The sequence below is a fragment of the Momordica charantia genome (genome assembly GCF_013281855.1).
Source record: "Momordica charantia cultivar OHB3-1 chromosome 4 unlocalized genomic scaffold, Mcharantia_2.0 BLBB01000004.1, whole genome shotgun sequence".
Lineage (NCBI taxonomy): Eukaryota > Viridiplantae > Streptophyta > Magnoliopsida > Cucurbitales > Cucurbitaceae > Momordica > Momordica charantia.
The window spans coordinates 25,163,597-25,183,410 of record NW_028275162.1 but is presented as its reverse complement, the minus strand read 5'-3'; the positions used below and the strand labels follow the sequence as shown (position 1 = coordinate 25,183,410).

Sequence of the window (19,814 nt, the reverse complement as noted above, 5' to 3'; positions counted from 1 at the left end):
AGCTAGAATATTCCACTATTGTAATATTATATTCTAATAAAATAAAATAGCAGTAATAGAACATGGTTGAGACCTTAAATTTTTGTTAAAGAAATCATTCCAGAAAAAGTGAGTGGAGGGCATTTAAAGTAGGTAGCATTCATCGATATCCCAAAATGAGACACTAAAAGTTCGAATTTTCAACAATTCTAATGCTATATTCTAACAAAAAAATAAAAAAAATAAAGTATCAAGAAATCATCATCTTTTAACACAAATGATTTCTGACCCCTTCTCTCTATATAGAAGTACGAAATTATATAGTTCTGGAGAAAGAATAGTTTGAAAAAAAGAAGAAAAAAGAAGTTAAAGTTGCTTCCATTATTGTGAGTCTGTTTTGAGAGCAAGTGGTTCGTACCATCGAGGGCCAAAGCCGGCGGCTTTTCTTGCGGCTTCATTGAATGGTGGCTTCAGTGGACCCCTGAAGTAGTTTCTCACAATTTCATGAAACTTGTTAATGATGTCTTCGTCCTCCATTTTCACTGCATTGGCCTCATCTTCTTCATCCAGCATCAGTTTTCCAGACCTCTCGCAGAGATATTTAAACCATTTTACTCCAGCACCACAATGGGTTACTTCTTCTGGGTACACTACTTTCTCCAACAAATCTGCAGTCTCATCGTCACCTCCGTTGCGGAATCGACAGATGGTTGTGGGAAGCACGTCCAGCCCTCTAGCCTGCTTATCCAAAGTATTCAGGAATGATTGTCAATCAAAATATGGGCATCAAAATTTTGGCATTCGGAGTATTTTAAATGAGATGTTTCCTTAGTAACACTTCTTTTCTTTCATCGTATTTTTTTTTTAGTGTTTCTTCTAGATGCCTTATGAAGTACTATTAAGCACTTTCCATACTTCAAAAAAAATAATAATAATAAAAAATGAACAAGTTAATTCTAGATTTATTTTATTATAGTTGTTTTGATCCAATTTTATACAAAGATGTATATTAGTCCACGAGTGCTAGATTTCTATCTGCATTTAATAGAAATCTTGTAGGCTGCTTTAAATACATATATTCATCAGCCTAGTGTCAAATTTGAAAAAGAGAACTTAATATTCCTGTTAAACTAAATGGAAAAATTAAATTACGGAAAAAAAAGGACCAAAACAGCACATTTAAAAGTATAAAGACCAAAATAGAAATGAAACCTTAATTCTATCACCTTATCTTATAGGTTCATTGATGTAGAAAAATTGTTAACTAGAAAATTTTACTTGATCTACATTCTCATCATTAGTATATGCTACCCTAAACTCAGCACACACCTTCCTCAAAAAAAGAAAAGAAAAGAAAAGAAACAAGCACGCACCTCGTGGACGCAATGCTCAATTGCTAGGCGTGCTAATAAATCCTTGGAAGTAGCAGTAGCAGAATCCCAAAGGCCATCATGAGCGGGGAGTGCTCCATAGAAAGAGCCCAGTTCCTTGAGTCGTGCAGCCAGAAGTGTAAAATGCCTACCTTCATCCTGAGCTACCCTAACAAAATCAGTGAAGAACTCTCTTGGCATTCCTTCTTGTTTTCCAAACCGAGCTATTATGTCCTACAGAGTTAGAACTTAGCCAAGTCAATAAAGACACTGCTAAAAAGAATTACCAAGATGAACCAATGAAAGGTTAGGTGAAGAATTAGATTAATGGCAGTATCCCAGAATGTTTTTTTGGATAGGAAACAAATTTCATTGATAGCATGAAATGGATATCTTCAAGGCAATCTTCTATAAGCCAGGGGCGGATAGAAGAATTTCCCCCTCTTTGTTCATCTCAAATTAAAAAAAAAAAAAAAAAAAAAAAACTAAATTCAAAAGTTTTTAAAATTTTCTCTCAAATTTGCCGGCTTAAATTATCCAGAATTGAAAGATTATATACCAGTTAGAATATAATAATTTTCCCCTCCCCATGAAAATTTCTAACAACGTTCTGGTCTAAGCCATAAAACTACTACATATGGGAATAATTATATATGCATAAAAAATAAGCAGACAATTTACTGATAACTGACTTCACTGAAAGTAGAAGGGACAAGCAAAAGTAGGCACGAGTATAATAATTAAATGTACAGATTGTACGTAAGAAGATGCAGCTGAATAATAAAAAAAATTAACGAGGAGGAACGAGAAACGAGGCTCATAACCGTAGAATTCACAGAGAGAAGAAATCACGAATTAAATATTATTTCGACTTTCAGACGGGCAAAAGAGATCGATAACAGCATTGGAGAAAAGATAATGGATTCATTGACCATAAAGAGGTAGAAAGAAAGAAAAAATTCAACAAGGTTTTAGGGTTTCTGGACCCTCCTTGATCGAACAGAAGAACATAGAATAACGAATAACAATAGTATATAGCTAAATACATACATGCAAATAAACAATTCAGAACAAATCGGAATTAGAAAAAATAAACAGCAAAGTACCCACGACAAATCGATAGCCCAACTTTCAGTGTGGACGAGACTATGCACAATAGCCTGCCGACTGTGTAAGCTCCCGGCCCTGCCCAGCTTCGGCATGAGACTCGGCGATACCAACTTCACCTGAAACAATTTTCAAACACTTCAAACAGTGAAAATCTTCCAACCTTACACCATTGGAAACAACAGACAATTATAGAAATAGAAAAGGAAGAAGACGGATTGGTACATCGGAAAGCCTGGCGGGGCGATCGGGGACCTGAAGATCGACGGAGGGATCGTAAGGGAGGGAAATGGCGCCGCTAAGCCATCGAGAAGCGACGGAGTCGCCGAGCTCGGCCTTCTCGTAGGGATCGGAAGTATTGAGGACTCGCAGCGCCGCTTCCACCAAGGTCTCGTCTCCCATCTTCCTGCTTCTGCTTAAGCTCCCGCCTCTTCTTCCATGGCCGCAACTTCAGGAAACTTCGTAATCTCAATTCTTATACAACAATGAGTAAAGAAGCGTGATGGGCTGAAACTGGACTGGGCCGGCAATATGGCCCATTTTAGGTTGAAACCTGGGCCGAGCGGGAGGATTTAAAGTGTGCTGGGCCGAACTTCTAAAGCCCGTTTCAGGTGTTGGGCCCTTGGAGACATCTGATTTCTAGACTCAAAAAATCCTTTTTTTTTTCCTTTTTATTATTTGAGAAATTCCTCAAGTTGACACCCAAAAATTAATTTGAAGACAGATTTTACTCCATATCGAATTAATATTGTTTTAAAAAATATATATTTATTTTTCAAAATGTGACTTCTTTTGGTATATTTTACCTTAAGAGTATGAATTAGACTGTTATTTTTGTCAAATTTCAAATACTATGTTCAAAAACACATATTTATTTTATGATATTTATATAAACGCCTCTAATTTTAATATAATATTTTAGTGTAAGTAAATTTAAATATTCATTCCGATAGTTTTCCAAAATATAAAATACTCTTTCTTTTTTTTTTTTGTATAATATTACAATTCAAACGAATGCGTCATTTCCATATAAATATTTTATAGTTGGATTGCCTTCTATACGCAAGGTGATTTAAGTTGTCAAAATATTTTATATTTGCATTGAGTTGGACTAATTCATTATAGCCTAAGGTAATTTAAGTTCATTAAGAAAATAACCACTCGAACAACTCTTTGTTTAGTAAAATTTTCACTGATATGTTGTTGTATTAAACACGGACAATTACTAGTATAATGAAAAAATGCAAATTCAGATCGAAGTAAATCTTTTTCATACCTTTTACTCCAGAAGATTTATGGAAGACTAAAATTTTAATATTAAAAAATTAAGGAAAGTATGCTAAATAGCATAAAATAAATATATGTTTATAAAAATATCATCACTTATGATTTTTTTTCCAAAAATGTCACGAAAATAGTTTTTAGTTGGTTTCATGTGATAATATAAATTTGTAATTTCTATCATTTTGGTAAATTTTTAAACACAATGCTATATACATAAATACGTATTCCTTTGTGCTATTTTTGCAATTCCCTCTCAAATTAGTTAAATATTTGTCTGTATTTAAAATTTATCAAACCACTAGTTAAAAGTACTCTTTAGAATTTTTAACCATACTGCCATTCATAAAGAAATAAAATAAATAAAAAAATTACAAAAAGTAGCACAAAAAGAATATAGTTCAAATTTTTTCCCTTAATCAAGAATTATACAGAAAAATCGCTTTTTTCGAAACACCTTAGAAACACACCCTAATTATAAAAAGAATATTTGTCGACGTAAACATTTTTATCCTACGGAGACTAAAATGAACCAAGGTTGAGAGCACATAGACCAAAATATTATTTTAACCTATATTTGTAATAAAAATAAAAAACGGCAAAAAGAAAAAATATATATTTTTAATTTCGAAGGTCAAGGCTAAATTTCTTAAGCTAGGGATTTTGGTGTTAGATGAAAACGACATTCATTTGGAAGGGAAAAAAACAAACTTTGTATTATCCGCCGCTTCTCGAGACAACGACTACTACTACTACTACTTCTTGATCCGCCTCGCTCGTCTTTTCTCTCTTCCCCAACATCACAAAAATGTCAGAGGAGACCCCAAAATCCCCCCTCCCCCTCAACTGGTTCTCCTTTCTTCCCAAGTTCCAGTTCCGATTGCCTCTTCCGGTCTTCGACGCCAAGAAACCGCCGGCTGCGGTGGTCGACGAAGGCCAGAACCAAGAGGCCTTGGCCAACGACGACGCTCGGAAGCCGGAGTTTGTGAGGTTTCCTAAGGCGGACGTGGCCGTCGCTTCGGTGGAGGCTGAAGCCGATATCTCCGGCAAGACTTCCAATCCCGCGGTTATCTGGCAGGTTTGAACTTCGGTTTTCGGTTTGTTTTTTGGGAAACAGAACTTGCTTCTATATTGCACCCGTGGTGTTTGTGGATTTGACTCAACTAAGAAATAGGAATGATTGTGTTGTTCAGCCTAATCTGTGCTTATACTTGATTAGTTTAGCTAATTGGCTTGTTTGGGAGTTAAGAGGTTTGTTCTCTAAGTCATTGGGTTGAGTTTTCCGGCTGAGCAAATAGAATTTTACAATTTACAAGTCTAGAAGCCTAAATGCAACACAGACTTGAATTTTTCCAACTGTATCAGTATTTTACTATCCCAACTAGCTACTATCAATTAAGTTATCAATACTAGTTCCTTGGTAGTCTCTTCAAGTTGCTGTTGAACAGCACTGTTGCATTTCTCTTCTGATAACCGAGGATTTGAAAGTATCTTTAGAGGAGAGAAATAGAAGTAGAAGAAAATGGGAAGAGTGATGAGAGGGAGGAGGAAGTTCAAAATGGACAAGGAAGAGGAGGGGGCTCCTGCTGGTGTTGCTATATATTCAAGAATCCATTCACTTAAAAGTTCACTTTATATCCATGCTCTATATTTTTCTGTCTATGGAATTGGAAACTTGTTAGAGCATCAATCATGAACCAGCTATTTAAAAGTTTGATTAGATCAAGATATATGAACGGGCCACGAAAATTTTTAGTACCAGAGTTGTTCATAAAGGAGAGAATCCTTATCTAATTCTTTTACTTGTTTCTATCATTGGCATTTCAGCTATTATAACTCTTTGCTTGCAACATGAATCATTTCATTTGCATTAGGTATATGCTCTGGGAGGGTTTCTAATTTTGAGTTGGGCATGGGCAAGATGGAAGGAGAGAAGGCCACAAAGACGTCCAAATGACGATGAGGACGATGAAGATCCCAGCAATATATAGTTTTGTGTTTGCCATGAACAGTCCTTACTCCTTAATAAATGTTAAAGTTAGTCACATTTTTAGAGCTAGAATCTGTTTCGGAAGTTAAATATCACAGTCATTTCCAACCCTTTGTTGATTCTTGAACATGATCTTCATATTAAATTAAATGTGTCTCCTTGAGGTTGGTTGGTGCAAAGGAAAAATATTTGATGTTAATCAGAGGCTGCTCTTCTAAACAAACGAGGTGTTGGATCTGTGTATAATTTCAAGAAAAGCTTAGTTGCACTAAGGCCTCTCCTTGTCTAATCTACCAATATACTGATATATTTCACATTTTAATAGTATTCAAATGCAGATTCATGTACAGATGTTGAATATCGAACTTATCTGGAGCCATGATAAGCACCATTTCTGCTGCCCCCTTTGGCAGAAAACCATCTTCTTGAGGTTATAGCCTCATTCATTTGAAGAGGGTGCTCTGAGTAAAGAAATCAGTTAAATAAAGCAGTTGTGAGAAGTGGATAAACTATGAAATGCTGCTTACGCCTTATATACCGGATCCCCCTGCTAGAAGATACGAAACGAAGTTATATCGAGTATGGCACTACATACATGAAAAAACAGTATTTGGAAGAGAGGGTCAAATGAAAAATAATAGAGAACAAATGATCAAATTTAATAGAAAGCCAGCAATAGTTTTATTCCCGTCGATAATCACAAAAGTACTTGCTGGTAAAAGAATGATACATCTTGTGTCAAATATGTACAGAGACCAATTTATGCAGGAATCAATCAGTTCCTAATAAGCTATCCACAAAAGTTGTTTATCGACCACTAACTAAGCCAATTTTCCGTGTAGCTGTTCAAATATGGTGTCTTGATTTACCAGCTAACTCAACACTCTATGTACACCATTCTGAGACCCTTTCCTAATATCTGGGGTCCATCAGATGCGGCTAGTTCTGCGAATAAATTAATGGTATTCTTTTTAAGAGCAAGGAGAAAATTGGTTCGTACTGTTCGTCCGACTTAGAGACTGTGGAAAAGTTGTCACTCCGGCTTGAAATAACCGTCATATATGGATAGTTGGTCAAATGCATCAAAATTAGCCTTTAGTCCGATAAATTGGCTGCCCAAATGAGCACAACCAGCATCAGGCCATCGGCATCCTCCATCCCGGGTGCGCAATGGACAAAGTGCCTCACATACGTGACTGAGAGGGTTGCTTGGCACATCATCTGCCGTTACTGTGATAGAAACGGCAAGGTCTTTCTCATCAGCAACAGGCAGTGAACGATCTGAAGTTCTCCTTGAAGCAGGATGACTTCTCTGTTTGGATTTCATTAGATCGCCCTCAATGTCAACAGTACAGTAACCATTACTAGAGACTTGAACTTTGCAACCTAGAGATTGAATTGCTCTCTTTATGGCTTCACATTCTTTGCTTGCACTTTTTGCAACATTCCTAGCTGAAATACTCAACTGTTTCTCAATATACAACTCTGCTTTTAACGATTCCATGGCAGCTGTCATCTCTTGAGCTTTCCTATCGGCTATTTCCTTTTCCTATTAGACAGTTTATGGTATGCAAGAATCAGTCAGGTTGACACCTGAGTACAACAAAACAATGTACACGAACGATGTCCATACATAAAAGAACATTCACAAAAACGTCAGCTTCAGCAAATATGAATCAACTAAATCTCTAACAGCTACTTCTGCCTTTCCTTTTTTTTTTTTAGTGAGAAAAGAAAACTTTCGACCCAAAACAATAGACATGGTATATGAATCTAAAAGGATAACAGTGAGATCGAAGTAGAAGCATATAAATGCCAGTAATTAGACGACTATAGAATTGTTCAATGAAGTGAGAGGAAGTTGCATGGCAACAGAGGAAAAAAAATTTTATAAGTAATCAGTTCTTATGCAGAAGAGAAAACTTGTTTGGAAAGAGAATTTTTTAAAACAGTTTTCAAAAAATTAAAAATACACAGCATAAAACAATAACTGTGCTTAGTTCTTTTCCTGTGTTTTCTTTAGTGTTTTGTGGGTTAATTTAATATAACTTTATTTAAATGTGTCATATTGTTAATTTAAACAAAATTACTCCCACAAACCGCATTTTGAATTGAATACAATATTTGCAAAACAGTTTTTAAAAACAAAGTTCAATAACAACATACAAACAAAGTACTAAACTTCTTCAGTGACTCGTACCTAGAGTTTCGGACATTTATTCATTGCCCAAGTATAAAATAAGGACAATACCTTCTGCAGTTCAGAGAACTTGATAGCCATTTTCCTGCATCTCACTTCAAGTTCGCCCGCTTGAGATTCAGAAGGACAAGCCCAACGAAGATGGAACTGAGGCCAGAGAGTTGGAGCTAGAGCTGCTGCAGGAGGTAAGAGAGCGCCATCATGTTTGGTTGGAATCGTTGGATCATAGAAAAGGTTATAATGCACATGTGAACTTCCTTCCGAAGCTCGTAAATCAGCTAAATATGCCCATAGACAGCCACATACTTCAGAAATAGCACATTGCTGCCGCTCCTTCTCACTGAGAAATCAGAAAAAATCATTCACCAAGTCCCTCCAACTATTGGTATTGTTAGTGTTTAAGAATGGTAACCGAGTATAGTAAATCACAATTTGAGATTTAAGAGGAAAGGTAAGGAACGAATAGCATGGGCCTGTTTGGTAGCTTTCTTTGGTTTCTATTTTTTGTTTCCTAGTTCTAGTTAAAAACAAATACATTAAATAATATCCTATTTCTAGTTTTTCATTTTTCATAAACATTTCATTAATAGAAGACAAGCATTGAGAACATGACAATTCCAAACAGACTTCCAGCTACCGATTCTGCATCTCCCATTTACACTGGAAATAGAATACTACTCCAAGATAGACATACATATCTTGTCTTAACAGTTCTAATCACTCAATGATGATCTTTATCTACATACAGTAATTAAACAGGTAACTTATAGCTGAACTCATCACAACAAGAGATCAATCTAATCGAAGGAAATTACCAATTGCACAAGAAGTTTCCAAAGCGACAGGAAAGCATACAGTCCAATAGATCCACCAGGAATGCCTAATAGAAAACTCAACAGGTCAACGTGTTAATCATGTAATGCCAACTAAAAGCAAAGAATAACTTCCTCATAAAAGAGAGAAATAAAAACTATTCCAAGTAAAAAATCGAGTTGCATCTAGAAGGTTACTTACAGAAGAAAACTCAAAAGCAAAGGGATACATGCGCAGAAGTTGTGAAACACAATCAACCCACTGCAAACAATCAAGTAATATTATATTAATAGGCAATACAGTTTCAGGCAGGATTAAAATGACAACGATCCCTTCCCTTTGCACCTAGCAGAAGTCCCATCACTATATTGAATGAACCACAAACCTGTAAAAATATGGGAGAACAGTTGTTTGAAGTTTGTGGATGGGGAGGACTGGATGCTGGAGATGTGAATGATCCCGGTGGCTGACGCATAGGTGAAGATGAAAAACTTCCAGTAGAAGACTGCCGAGCGAGTTGCAAGTTACCACTTCCCGATACGGTTGGCATGCCAGCTCGATCTGAGAAAGGATGACCAAATGCCAGCCAATCCTTTTCAATCAGTGCCTGCATATAGGATACACATTAAAATCGGATGGATGATTAAATAACAGCTATGATAGAGCTAAATCAAGAAAAGTCTATGCAACCGTCTAATAATTCCAGGGATAGGATAAAGCGATCCACTCATGCTATATAAAGAGAAATATAAACCAAATAAGTTGAAATAAAATAAGGGGGAAGAGTTTTTTTATTAAAAAGATAGAACATATCCTACGATTTTAAATAAATCAATTATTAGAGTAATGAAGAAAAATAAAAATAATACCCACGGAGGTACATAATGTCCAACAGATTACCTGAAATCCAGTGAACGTCCGATAATAAGGATCAAGTAGCAAGCTAGCAAGTGAAACCAGTTGTGTTGTTCTGTCCCAGCCATCACTATGCAAAGAATGACACAAGTAGACGGCAAGGTAATTTTTTTGAGCAACAGTTCCAATCCAAAATAACAACATAGATATATAATTTATTGCAGTTACAAACTAAAAGATAAAATATCAATTAGTTCATACCTGCAGTGAACCAGAACCGTTGCATCTTCCAAAGCAACACGTGCAGCAATCCATGCTGAACCAGCCAAGACGCTTTGAACATGGATTAACCAGCCACTATCTCCAAGAGTTGATACAGATGCAGACATGCTACTAAGATTACCTCCACCCCAAGTCCATCCACCATGTCTCTGCGAATGTATAAGTAAAAATTCAAAGTAAGGGAGAGAGAACTACAAGTTCAGATGCAATCTTAAAAATTCCTCCATTATGTTAACCCTACTTTTTGACATGCTTACACTTAAACAATTTCAGGCTTGTCGGAAGGACAAAAACGAAATCAAAGTTTTACAAATGTTGCGAATTGAGAGGGAGGGAGGGCATGCTTAGACTTATAGATTTTCCAGTTGATTGGAAAAGAAATGAATCTCAAGAGAGGGAGGGGGGAGGGGAGAAATGACATTCCATCAGATGATGTTGCACCACGAGTATCCAAGTAGGCAGGGAAGGAGGGAGAGGGAGGGCGACTTTAAAAGAGCAAAATACAAAGGGCCTAGATATAGATATACTAGGCATAAAAATACTCACCAAATATGAGGACATTCCATCGGATGATTTAGCACCATGGGTATCCAAGTACTCTCTGAGCCGCGTAAGACTTTCTCTCATTGCATGAATGTTGTCAATCCCAAAAAAAACTATCTGTGGAGGACAATGAAAACAATATGATGTTAGTCAAGCATCCTACAATCGAATTGTAAAGAAAGAACAAATACAACCTCAGAGGCTCAGCCTAACCTCAGATTGGAAATAATTTGATGATGATTCTGAGCCACCTCCCATAGCTCCGTTTGCTAAAGCATTTTTTCTAGGCCTTGCATCAGCTATATAAAGCTTCCTAAAACAACATTTTAAAAAGTAAATATATTTTTCTCCAAGAGTAACAACATGAAAAAACTAATAATAATATTAAATAAATAAAAGAGCACTAAATCTAAGTTAGAATGAATAATGGAAAATCATACTTTCCTAAACTTGATGCATTGTAGTAAATAAGTAATAACAAGAAAAAATAGAATTCAACAACACCCTCTTGGTGTTCAGAGTAAGGGGGACATCTCATCTTTACCCCTTCATTTCTGTACATATTTTTCCTTCAACAAACTGCTTCTTATCAAGTACACAAAAAAATAATAATAAAACCAACAAACTTCACCAACCAATAGAATTAGTAAATTAATTTTTTTTTAATGAGGATCTAATCTAGCAAATAACCTTATCTCCTTTTTTTTTTACGTCCTCTTTTGATTATATACAACCAAAAAAAAAAATCAATCTAGCAAATAAAATTAACAAAAAGAAACTCTTAAAGATAAAATTGCGGCCCCATATTAACAAAAGATGCACCCTCATACGAAACTTCTAACATTTCAACGTGAAAACAAATGAATGCATTAGAAAAGGGGAAAAAACCCTGATAATAAAATTTACCAATAAAAATTTGTAGCCATACAAATAAAACTTCTGATGCAAAAGCCTAAGGACAGGGCATACTACTTTATTCTTCTCCATCCTTCTTGTATATCTTGTTTCTATGAGAGAAGAAATAACATATTACATCACACATGAGGATGCAAAAGAGAGTATAGGGGTAACATAAACTAGTACTAGGACCTAAGGAGTCTACTGACACTGACAGACACTCCAATTGGTGTGTGTTGGTTAAAAATAAAACAAAAAGGTGACGTCACAATTGCGAGAAGGAAAATGCACCAAGAGAGCTAAAATTCTACTAATCTCTAAAAGTTCTCGTTCTCTAAAATTGTCCACACCAATAGAGCTAAAAATCTAATCATCTAAAATTCTCATTATCTAAACTATTTTTAGGATGACTGTGATTTCCCTCCAACCAAAAGCTGACCACAGAATAGCTTTAATCACTGTACACGACATAAATTTGACCTTGCATTTGAATGAGTGACTATGCAACAATTGCACCAAAAAATCCATAGCAACCCAAAGACCGACCTAGTTCAGCCAAACAGAGCAAACAACCTTATTTTACGCGATGCCAAAAGGTTAATATTCATGAGATCTAATTTGAAAGAGGAAAGTGAATGTATTTTGGTATCTCAAGATAATCGCAAGAGGAGGCATAAATGAAGCCCCGAAAAATGAAGATGCCTTGAGAGGAGAGTTGGAACAACAATCGTTACTCAATGAGGACACATGTTGGAGACAAAAATTTGGATTCAACTATTCATGAGAGCATTGCTAAACTTTGGTCTTTCACAGGCTAGCTAATGCAAGTAGGAAAAGAAATTTAATCAAATTGCTTTCTCTCGCTATGCTGGAGTTTAGCGCACTGTAATGCCTCACAAAGTTCAGACCACAAATTGAAAGGACAATTTTAAATAAAAATAGTAGCTAGCCATGGAAATAGTATTGATACACTCACCTACGAGGTGACCCATGAGCACCAGCGAGATGGGAACAAAGTCCAGCAACAAGCTTTTCATCAGTATTACTGCAATATGCATAAAAGTGCATCAACTTAATTTCCTTATGTCCTATCAATGCATACCTAAATATATGCACCAACATTATACGAAATTCTCTAGATTCCTAGTAACGCAGAAAGTCTAGTTTCCTAGTACCTACAGACAAATGCAAATGCCCAGTATAATAAGTTTTTATATTAATGAAATGGTGCCCTTCGTTTTGACTCCAGCAGCCAAATAACTGTCAGTAACAATTTAATCTATTAACAGGAAGTGACTGGATGCAGGACATTACCTTCTCATATTCATTTTTTGGGAAAGAAAAAAAGATGAATATAAAAGGAGCAGGATGAGCAATCCACTAGACAAGCTAAGGAAAGAAATACAGAAAAGGACCCCAAGTAGATGAAAATTGAAATGCAGACAACATTATAGTGACTAAAATCAGGGTAGAGCATGCACTAAGAACTAAATCCCACGCCTCTTCCTCACCCTCTTAGTCCTACTTTCAAAGATTTTAAGCTTCCTGCCACTCCACATTCCCGAAGGATTTCCTTGAGATCATTAGAACAGATGATATTACCTTCTCATATTCATCATAAGACCAACTAAAGGTTGAGATGAACGTGCAAGAACAGCTCCAGTACCTAAGTTTTCATCAGCATAGAAATATGAGTCTGGACAAGAATAGTGATTAAGAAATCTTAGATGTATAGCATACCAGGATTGCACCACGAAACAACAGGCAAACGGCATCTAGCCCGGAAGGTAGAAGCCTGCAACATTTCTTCATCACTAGCAGTAGAAGAACCACATTATTATTTATTAGTTGCATCAATGACTAAAAACAATCACCAAAAAATAAACTTCTTTAAGAGATTAAACGAACTCTCAAAAGAAATCAAAAAACAGAAAGGAAGCTTTTTCTATTTCTAGAAGTTTTAAAAGAAACAAACTTGTTTCAAAATATCTCAAAAGAAACAAAAAAATGAGTGCCGGAAAATCTTGGATCAAAAAACAATACCTAATGTGCTTTGGTACAACCAATGCAAATGGATAACTCTGACACAGAGCATAACTGGAATTGATGTTAGTTATTCTCCACAACTCATTGGACAATGTAAATGATCCATCTTCAATCATACTCATTGATGCCCAGAGGGAGCTCTTTCCAAGAAGTCGAAAATACTCATTTAGCAAGCGAACTTTTGGGTCTGTATTACTGTACTTGAATGGCCCGGACTTGAATGCATATAGATCCCATATTCTTGCAGGCTTCATACAACTCAATAATCCATCATATACTTTACGCCTCTGTGAATTGCAATACCCACACAAGATCTCAAGTGATGTAAAAGTCAATATGCAATACATTGGAATTTTCTTCCATGTTAAATAAAAATATGCAAATAAATTATATATTTGCAAATAATTACTACAGCATTGTCATAATTTATGATAAAGTTAAAGGAAACTTCTAAAGCAATTGGTTTTTAAATTAGTTAAAGATTCATAAAGACAACATGGAAAAAAAATAATCATAATGGTGGATCAGGAGTTCCAATAAAGACTTAACAAAGAACGAAAGAAATCACAAAATGGCTCTTCAATTATCAAAAGAGAATCCGACAGAACACTGATATGGTCTTTGATATTCTCTTATCATGGTTATTGCAGCTTTTTTTTTTTTTTTTTTTTTTGGAGAGAAAGACCAGAGCTCTCGATGTCTGGAAACTTTGTAACCTTTCCCCGCTTAACACAAAGGTCTATTGCTTTCCTAGATCTAATATATTGGTAGAAATCAAATGGAACCTTTTACAATGAAATTAGAGGGCCTATATGGGAAATCTCAAACAAATCACTAACGTCTGCAGGAGATTACTACTGGGAACAAAATTAACCATGAAGATTGGGTTTTATAAGCCTAAAGCCTAAGATATAATTCACAAGAAGGGTCTATAAAAGTACAGACCTGTTTTGTTCTTGGACGAAAACCAAAGACAATAATTCTCATGTCTTTTCCTGCAATACACAAAGGAATAGGACCTTAATTACTGTATTCAGCTACTGTGCTACATACGTAGAGTCAATCAAATAAATAAGTAGAGTCGATCAAATAAATAAATGGGTAAAGTACACTTTTTATCTCTGATGTTTGAACTTGATTTCTATTTGGTCCTTTTGAGTTTTTCAAACCATCACTTTTGGATCCTTAGATTTGGATTTAGTATCTATTTCGTCCTTAAAATTTCAAAAGTGACACATTTGGGCCTAAAATTTGAATTTAAATTTTAATTGGTACTTGAGGTTTGAATTTGATTTCTAATTGATTCTTGAGTTGAGTTAACCATTAGCTGACCTAATAGAATAATGATTCGCGACTAGGCTTGATAATTTATTTGTATTTTTTAAATGAGTTGGCAATTTATTTATTTTTTTTTTTTGCAAGTGGCATTTCTCTCTCTTCCCTTTCCTCTTTCTCCTCCTCCCCTTCCTCTCTCCTTCCTCTTCTTCTCCTCTCCTCTTCTGGCAGAGGCCCACCACTGCCCCTCCACCGCCAGCCTTCGCGCCAACCTACTTCGCAATTTCGTCCAGATCTGTAGCAAATACTCATTGCCGGGAGGGGCTTCTTCTCCTTTGCATCACTGCCCAATCTCAGCCACAGTTGTCAGCCTCCCTTCCCGCTCATAGTCCCTCAAACCGCATAGAATTGGGCATCGAAAACTGCTTGATCTTTGAGCACTTTCTTCTTCTTTTTTTCTTTGTTCAGCTGAATTTTCATCTTGCTGCTTATTCGATGAAGGAAAGTTGGAACTTTCGAGAAAATTTTCTAAAAAAACAGTGTAATCCATTCCATCGTCACGTTTTTGTATTACTTGAAAATTTATCGTTCCTACTACTCTGTTTAAGTTTTAATTTCTTCAAATTTGCCAAGGTATTAGAAATGGAACAGGATCGATTTTGATTTGACTTGACAGGCTCTGTTAGGGTTTTTTCCATATAAACTCAATCCTTTTTCTTGGGTTAATTCGTGGTTCTAACTTGAAGTTGAAGGAACGCAACTCAAAAATTTTCAATAATGGACCATTATGTTCGTACAACAACTCTCTCTTAATTGTGCTCACTCTTCATTAATCTATCATCACCATCAAAAGAGGGGAAGAAGAGAAAGGAGATAGAGGAAAGGGAAGAGAGAGAAACGCCACTTGGTAAAAATATAAAGAATAATAAAATTTGCCAAATAATTTTTTAAAAATACACATTTAGTCAACATATTAACTGCCACATGATCATTTTGTTAGTTCAAATAATGGTCAAAACTCAACTCAAGGATCGTTTAGAAACCAAATTCAAACCGCAAGAACCAATTAAAAACTAAATTCACACCTAAGGGACCATACATGTCACTTTTGAAACAAACTTCAAGGACTAAATAGAAACTAAATTCAAATCTTAACCGAAAAAAGGTGATGGGTTTTAAAACTCAAGGAACAAATAGAAACTAATTCAAATATCAAGGACCAAAAATAGAGAAACCGAGTCCGAACTTCACAAACCAAAAGTATATTTTACCCTAAGTAAATAAAAGGGAAAAAAGATCCTAAACTACAAGCAATATATGAAGCCACCGTTTCTTCAGTTATATTTCATCATTCCAAATAAACCTAATAAAATAAATATCACATAAGATCGGCTAATGAACAAAATTTGCAATGTGGCAGCACATCCCTTAAACCATGTTACCCACAATGCTGTACAGACCAAGACACCTCACTAACACCTATCGAATTTATTTTTTGAGAACAAAAATGTTTCATCTACTCTTACAGAACTCAAATTTTGTTGATTTCCTGCTAATATAAATCATTCATGTAAAGACTATGCATCAACAAATAAGATTATATAACAAAGCGTACCAATGACCTGAAGAAGTCGTCGAGCTGGAGACTTTTCAGATTGGCGAGAGACAGAATTCATCTTCACAACCTAAAACCTCGCAGTAAAAAGACAAGCATACCATTACTCCCAGTTCAAAATCTTATAAGTGGATAGAAGAAAATACCATAACAGGCCAAGTGCAATCAAGTCATGTCAGGAAATTATGAACACATGAAAAGCTAAAAGAAATCTTTTTTCCAAAAAAAAAAAAAAGGCCACCTAAGCTTGCAGGTCATACAGGTTTTAATAAGCGACCACAACTACTGGGATTTGGCAACTAGATAATAATGAAATGATAAAATGCCACAAGCAGGAAAACACGTTGAGATATTCAACTACTTCAGGAAGTGCAATTAAAAAATGCAACAACGTATGTTTCAGGTGATAAGCTATTTAATAGCTGGCTGTCAAGCAAATAACAAAATACAACCTAAACCAACAAAAGAAAATGGAATCTGCAATAAGTTACATTGGGGGCTTGGCTTATCTTCCTGAAAAATGGTTATATCATCCTAGATTAGTCTAGTCTAGAATAGATAACTAATCTAGAAGAGCAGATGGAATCTGAAATAATCGGCATTTGAATCAAATCGAAACTGTTTTTCCTCTAGAAAAAAATTGTCTGCTCGCCCTATGGAAGAGAATCATGAATAACAAACTATAGTGCTCGCAATTGCAAATGATTGTCTGCTAGCCCTACAGGAGAGACTAGCCAAGAACACATTATAGTGCCAAATAAGGGCAACAACACACTTTAGAACACGTCTTGACTTCAGATATATGAATTAGGAACTTACTATTTTGTTGAATTTTTCAATTGTGGCCAGTGGTATAGTCCCAAGGGCAATAACATCCATCGTTCCTTCACTCTATAAAAATAATAAAGAAAAGTTATTACTCATTTAAATGATCAAGCACAAGAGATCTTGTAGTAATAATGACATCTTTATGTCAAAATAAATGAAAGAAGGGTGAAGAGATACCACCACATTGCAGCACGCTTGTATAATTGAAACAAATTTTTAACAAAAAACAGACTCATTAGTTTAAAGATCTCAGCCTGCTCAACTTGCAACCAAACAGAAACAATGAATAGAAGCCTAAAAATAAGGAATATACAAAAACAGAAACGTGTATTATTGCACTTTTCCTGAGCAGAAATAGGACATTGAAGTTAAAGATGTTTCCCCATATGATGCATTATAGTAATCATCGATTCCCTGCTATCTGGCCGACCAACCCAATGGTTCAGGTTTCCACTAACTGATAATACTACAGTAATGATACATAAAATAAAACAATGTCCTTGAGAAGAACAGAAGGCATAAAACAATCTGAAAAAAGCCAACAATTTAATGCTTACAGTCACAGACTATAAAATCAAAATAAGATAAAAGTATTAATCCATTGGAGGACTTACCAGAAATAGAAGACGAAAATTGGTTACAAACAAGGTACCCGCCTCATCGGTATTCACAAGAACAACACCATAGCCCTGGGGTAAAACTCAAAAGATAAATAATGCCCATAAATAAATAAAAACAGTATCAAAGATGCCTCCCTAACTTACTATAAACGCAATGTCTCTCCAAATGATTAATAATGCCCACAAAACAGAAAAACAATATCAAAGATGCCTCCCTAACGTACTATACTTGTGATGTCCATCCACAACATTACAAAACTAAGACCTTCAGTCATCCACAACATTACAAAACTAAACTGATGCAATGCATTCTCAAGTAGACATGCAGAGTGGCAGATTCTCTTCAATTCTTGAACACTATGATCCAATAATTGGCTTGTGCTGTAGATGATTTCTTTTATGGATTCCTCTTGGACTGCCATTTTTAACATATGCAACAATTTTTATTTCTATTTTCATCATGCCAGTTGGGCTCATGTTTGGGGGGCTCCCTTGGCCTCAAGTAGGTGGATAGCTTATACCCTCTTTTGTATGGTGTTTTCCTTTTTAATGCAAGCCTTTGTTTCCTATCAAATAATAAAATTGGCTCGTGCAATTTTTCTTCATTGACCATCAATTCCACAAAAATAGTGAACCTTCCATAACGTCCAATGAAGGAAGCAATAAAAGATACTGGGTGTGCAAATGGACTAAAATTTGGAAGTGAAAGAATAATGTTTGCTAGGTAGGTACATGAACTCCAGATGCTAAACAAATAACTATTGACTCTCCGAAACAGTCATGAGGTTCACAAGGTATTGTTGGATAAAGTATGGCTTCTAGACCTCTTCAAAATGAAGTTTTTGATGATTTTAACAAGACAAATAGTAAGTAAACCATTTCACAATTACTTCCCAACGGTAATAATTTAAAAGAGCAGCTCAGCCAGTGTTTCATCAAATAAGATTGCCAATAATCAATTTCTTTATCAATAAGTTTTTCATTAAGTAGCCTTCATTGTTTTATCCATTTTTGTTAAAAAAATCATGAACCACCATTCTGCTTCCGGCTATTTTTTTCTAGAATCACGGCAGAAATCATTTTGTTCAAAACTATACAGCCCAGAAGTCGAACTGACCGCAACCGATGGTCTTAATTCTAGTGGTGTGTCGAAAAATGGTCAATTATAATATCATGTTGAGCAAGTAAATATCTAATCAATCGACAGATTACTGCAGACCCAACAATATCATTTCCAATGTCGTCAACTCATCTATAGATCGAAAATACGCACAATTATAGTAACATTTCAAAGATAGAAGATGAATTTAGTAGTAAAGAAAAGGTAAGAACTATAAAAGATTCAACAGAAATTACCGCGCGAAAAATCAATAAGGACAATGCTGAAATTGGAGGGAAAGAAGGGCAAAGCAAACGCTGGAATTACACAATTTAAATTTCAAAACGAAAACAGAACCACTACAAACCTCAGCAATGACTTCCTCCGCTTCAAGCAAGCAATCCAATTTCACACGCGAAACAGACCGCGAAACGTGCTGCAAGAACAGAGAAAGAAACCAGTGTGATTGGGAGCGGTGAGAGTAAAAGGAAAATCAAGAAACCGAGATGAAACCTCAATCTTGGTCCATTCGAGGGCGTCCCAGCTATAGGCACCGTCCATCTTCTCCGAATCAGGAGCATCCCTGAGAGACTTGGAGCGACTGGTGCGTGGCTTTGGCGCTGCCATGTGCGGCGAACCGACTCCGAAATTCCCAATTGTACGATACGAAAACAAATTTCAACGAGAAATGGAAATCGGAGAATTTCTTTGTTATCGGTGGAAGCGTAAGGCTAAAGCTGTTACGTCTTCTTCTAGTTTTTTTTTTCCCTTTTTTGATCAAATCTTCTTCTAGTTCTGTTCTATCCTATATTTATTTATTTTGATTTTTAACTTTAAGCACCATATTTATTTCAATTTTCAGGTCAATTTTGTATGAATATTACATTCGAGGGCTTTAAAAAAATATATATATATATTTTAACTTTCGATTTCTAAGAAAAGAGAGAGAGGAACGTTGAGGTATGCTTAAAAAAAATATGATTTTTTTTATTGCATGCATAGCAATTTAACTCA

At 35.6% G+C, this 19,814-nt stretch overlaps 3 protein-coding genes across 5 annotated transcripts; 1 reads left to right on the top strand and 2 right to left on the bottom strand.

Annotated features, from left to right (window-relative positions):
• Positions 1–113: 113 nt before the first annotated feature.
• Positions 114–2,922, bottom strand: LOC111006681 (3-oxoacyl-acyl-carrier synthase-like protein (Protein of unknown function DUF455)). Its single transcript, XM_022278739.2, has 4 exons — positions 2,682–2,922; positions 2,456–2,575; positions 1,353–1,583; positions 114–717 (listed from the first exon to the last, which is right to left on the bottom strand). The coding sequence occupies exons 1-4, from the start codon at positions 2,856–2,858 to the stop codon at positions 361–363; spliced, it is 885 nt and encodes a 294-aa protein (XP_022134431.1). The 5' UTR covers positions 2,859–2,922; the 3' UTR covers positions 114–360.
• A 1,534-nt stretch (positions 2,923–4,456) lies between these two features.
• Positions 4,457–5,950, top strand: LOC111006063 (uncharacterized). Its single transcript, XM_022277806.2, has 2 exons — positions 4,457–4,815; positions 5,612–5,950. The coding sequence occupies exons 1-2, from the start codon at positions 4,546–4,548 to the stop codon at positions 5,726–5,728; spliced, it is 387 nt and encodes a 128-aa protein (XP_022133498.1). The 5' UTR covers positions 4,457–4,545; the 3' UTR covers positions 5,729–5,950.
• Positions 5,951–6,355: 405 nt separating this feature from the next.
• On the bottom strand, positions 6,356–19,592 carry MTM2 (Myotubularin-like phosphatases II superfamily). Of its 3 annotated transcripts, XM_022278164.2 has the most exons (19): positions 19,314–19,592; positions 19,168–19,236; positions 17,696–17,770; positions 17,073–17,144; positions 16,254–16,323; positions 14,309–14,358; positions 13,361–13,650; positions 13,058–13,131; positions 12,920–12,983; positions 12,294–12,362; positions 10,634–10,733; positions 10,424–10,537; positions 9,857–10,026; positions 9,641–9,725; positions 9,126–9,347; positions 8,942–9,001; positions 8,743–8,807; positions 7,979–8,267; positions 6,356–7,276 (listed from the first exon to the last, which is right to left on the bottom strand). In XM_022278164.2, exons 1-19 carry the CDS (start codon positions 19,425–19,427, stop codon positions 6,761–6,763), a joined length of 2,568 nt encoding a protein of 855 aa, XP_022133856.1. In that variant the 5' UTR covers positions 19,428–19,592; the 3' UTR covers positions 6,356–6,760. The 3 variants fall into 3 exon arrangements, with proteins under 3 accessions (XP_022133856.1, XP_087978728.1, XP_022133857.1); XM_088122602.1 differs by lacking the exon at positions 17,696–17,770; XM_022278165.2 differs by lacking the exons at positions 19,168–19,236; positions 19,314–19,592 and having other exon boundaries at positions 16,254–16,330; positions 17,696–17,751.
• Between the last annotated feature and the right edge of the window lie 222 nt (positions 19,593–19,814).

Excerpts from the sequence above, each read along its gene's own strand:
- LOC111006681 (XM_022278739.2), bottom strand. The coding sequence starts at position 2,858 with ATGGGAGACGAGACCTTGGTGGAAGCGGCGCTGCGAGTCCTCAATACT. Across the intron at positions 1,584-2,455 it reads GGGCTATCGATTTGTCGTGG|GACATAATAGCTCGGTTTGG; the intron begins GTACTTTGCTGT and ends CTAACTCTGTAG. Across the intron at positions 718-1,352 it reads TTGAGCATTGCGTCCACGAG|GCTAGAGGGCTGGACGTGCT; the intron begins GTGCGTGCTTGT and ends TTGGATAAGCAG.
- LOC111006063 (XM_022277806.2), top strand. The coding sequence starts at position 4,546 with ATGTCAGAGGAGACCCCAAAATCCCCCCTCCCCCTCAACTGGTTCTCC. Across the intron at positions 4,816-5,611 it reads ATCCCGCGGTTATCTGGCAG|GTATATGCTCTGGGAGGGTT; the intron begins GTTTGAACTTCG and ends CATTTGCATTAG.
- MTM2 (XM_022278164.2), bottom strand. The coding sequence starts at position 19,427 with ATGGCAGCGCCAAAGCCACGCACCAGTCGCTCCAAGTCTCTCAGGGAT. Across the intron at positions 14,359-16,253 it reads ACGACTTCTTCAGGTCATTG|GAAAAGACATGAGAATTATT; the intron begins GTACGCTTTGTT and ends TGTGTATTGCAG. Across the intron at positions 13,132-13,360 it reads GTTGTACCAAAGCACATTAG|TGATGAAGAAATGTTGCAGG; the intron begins GTATTGTTTTTT and ends TTCTACTGCTAG.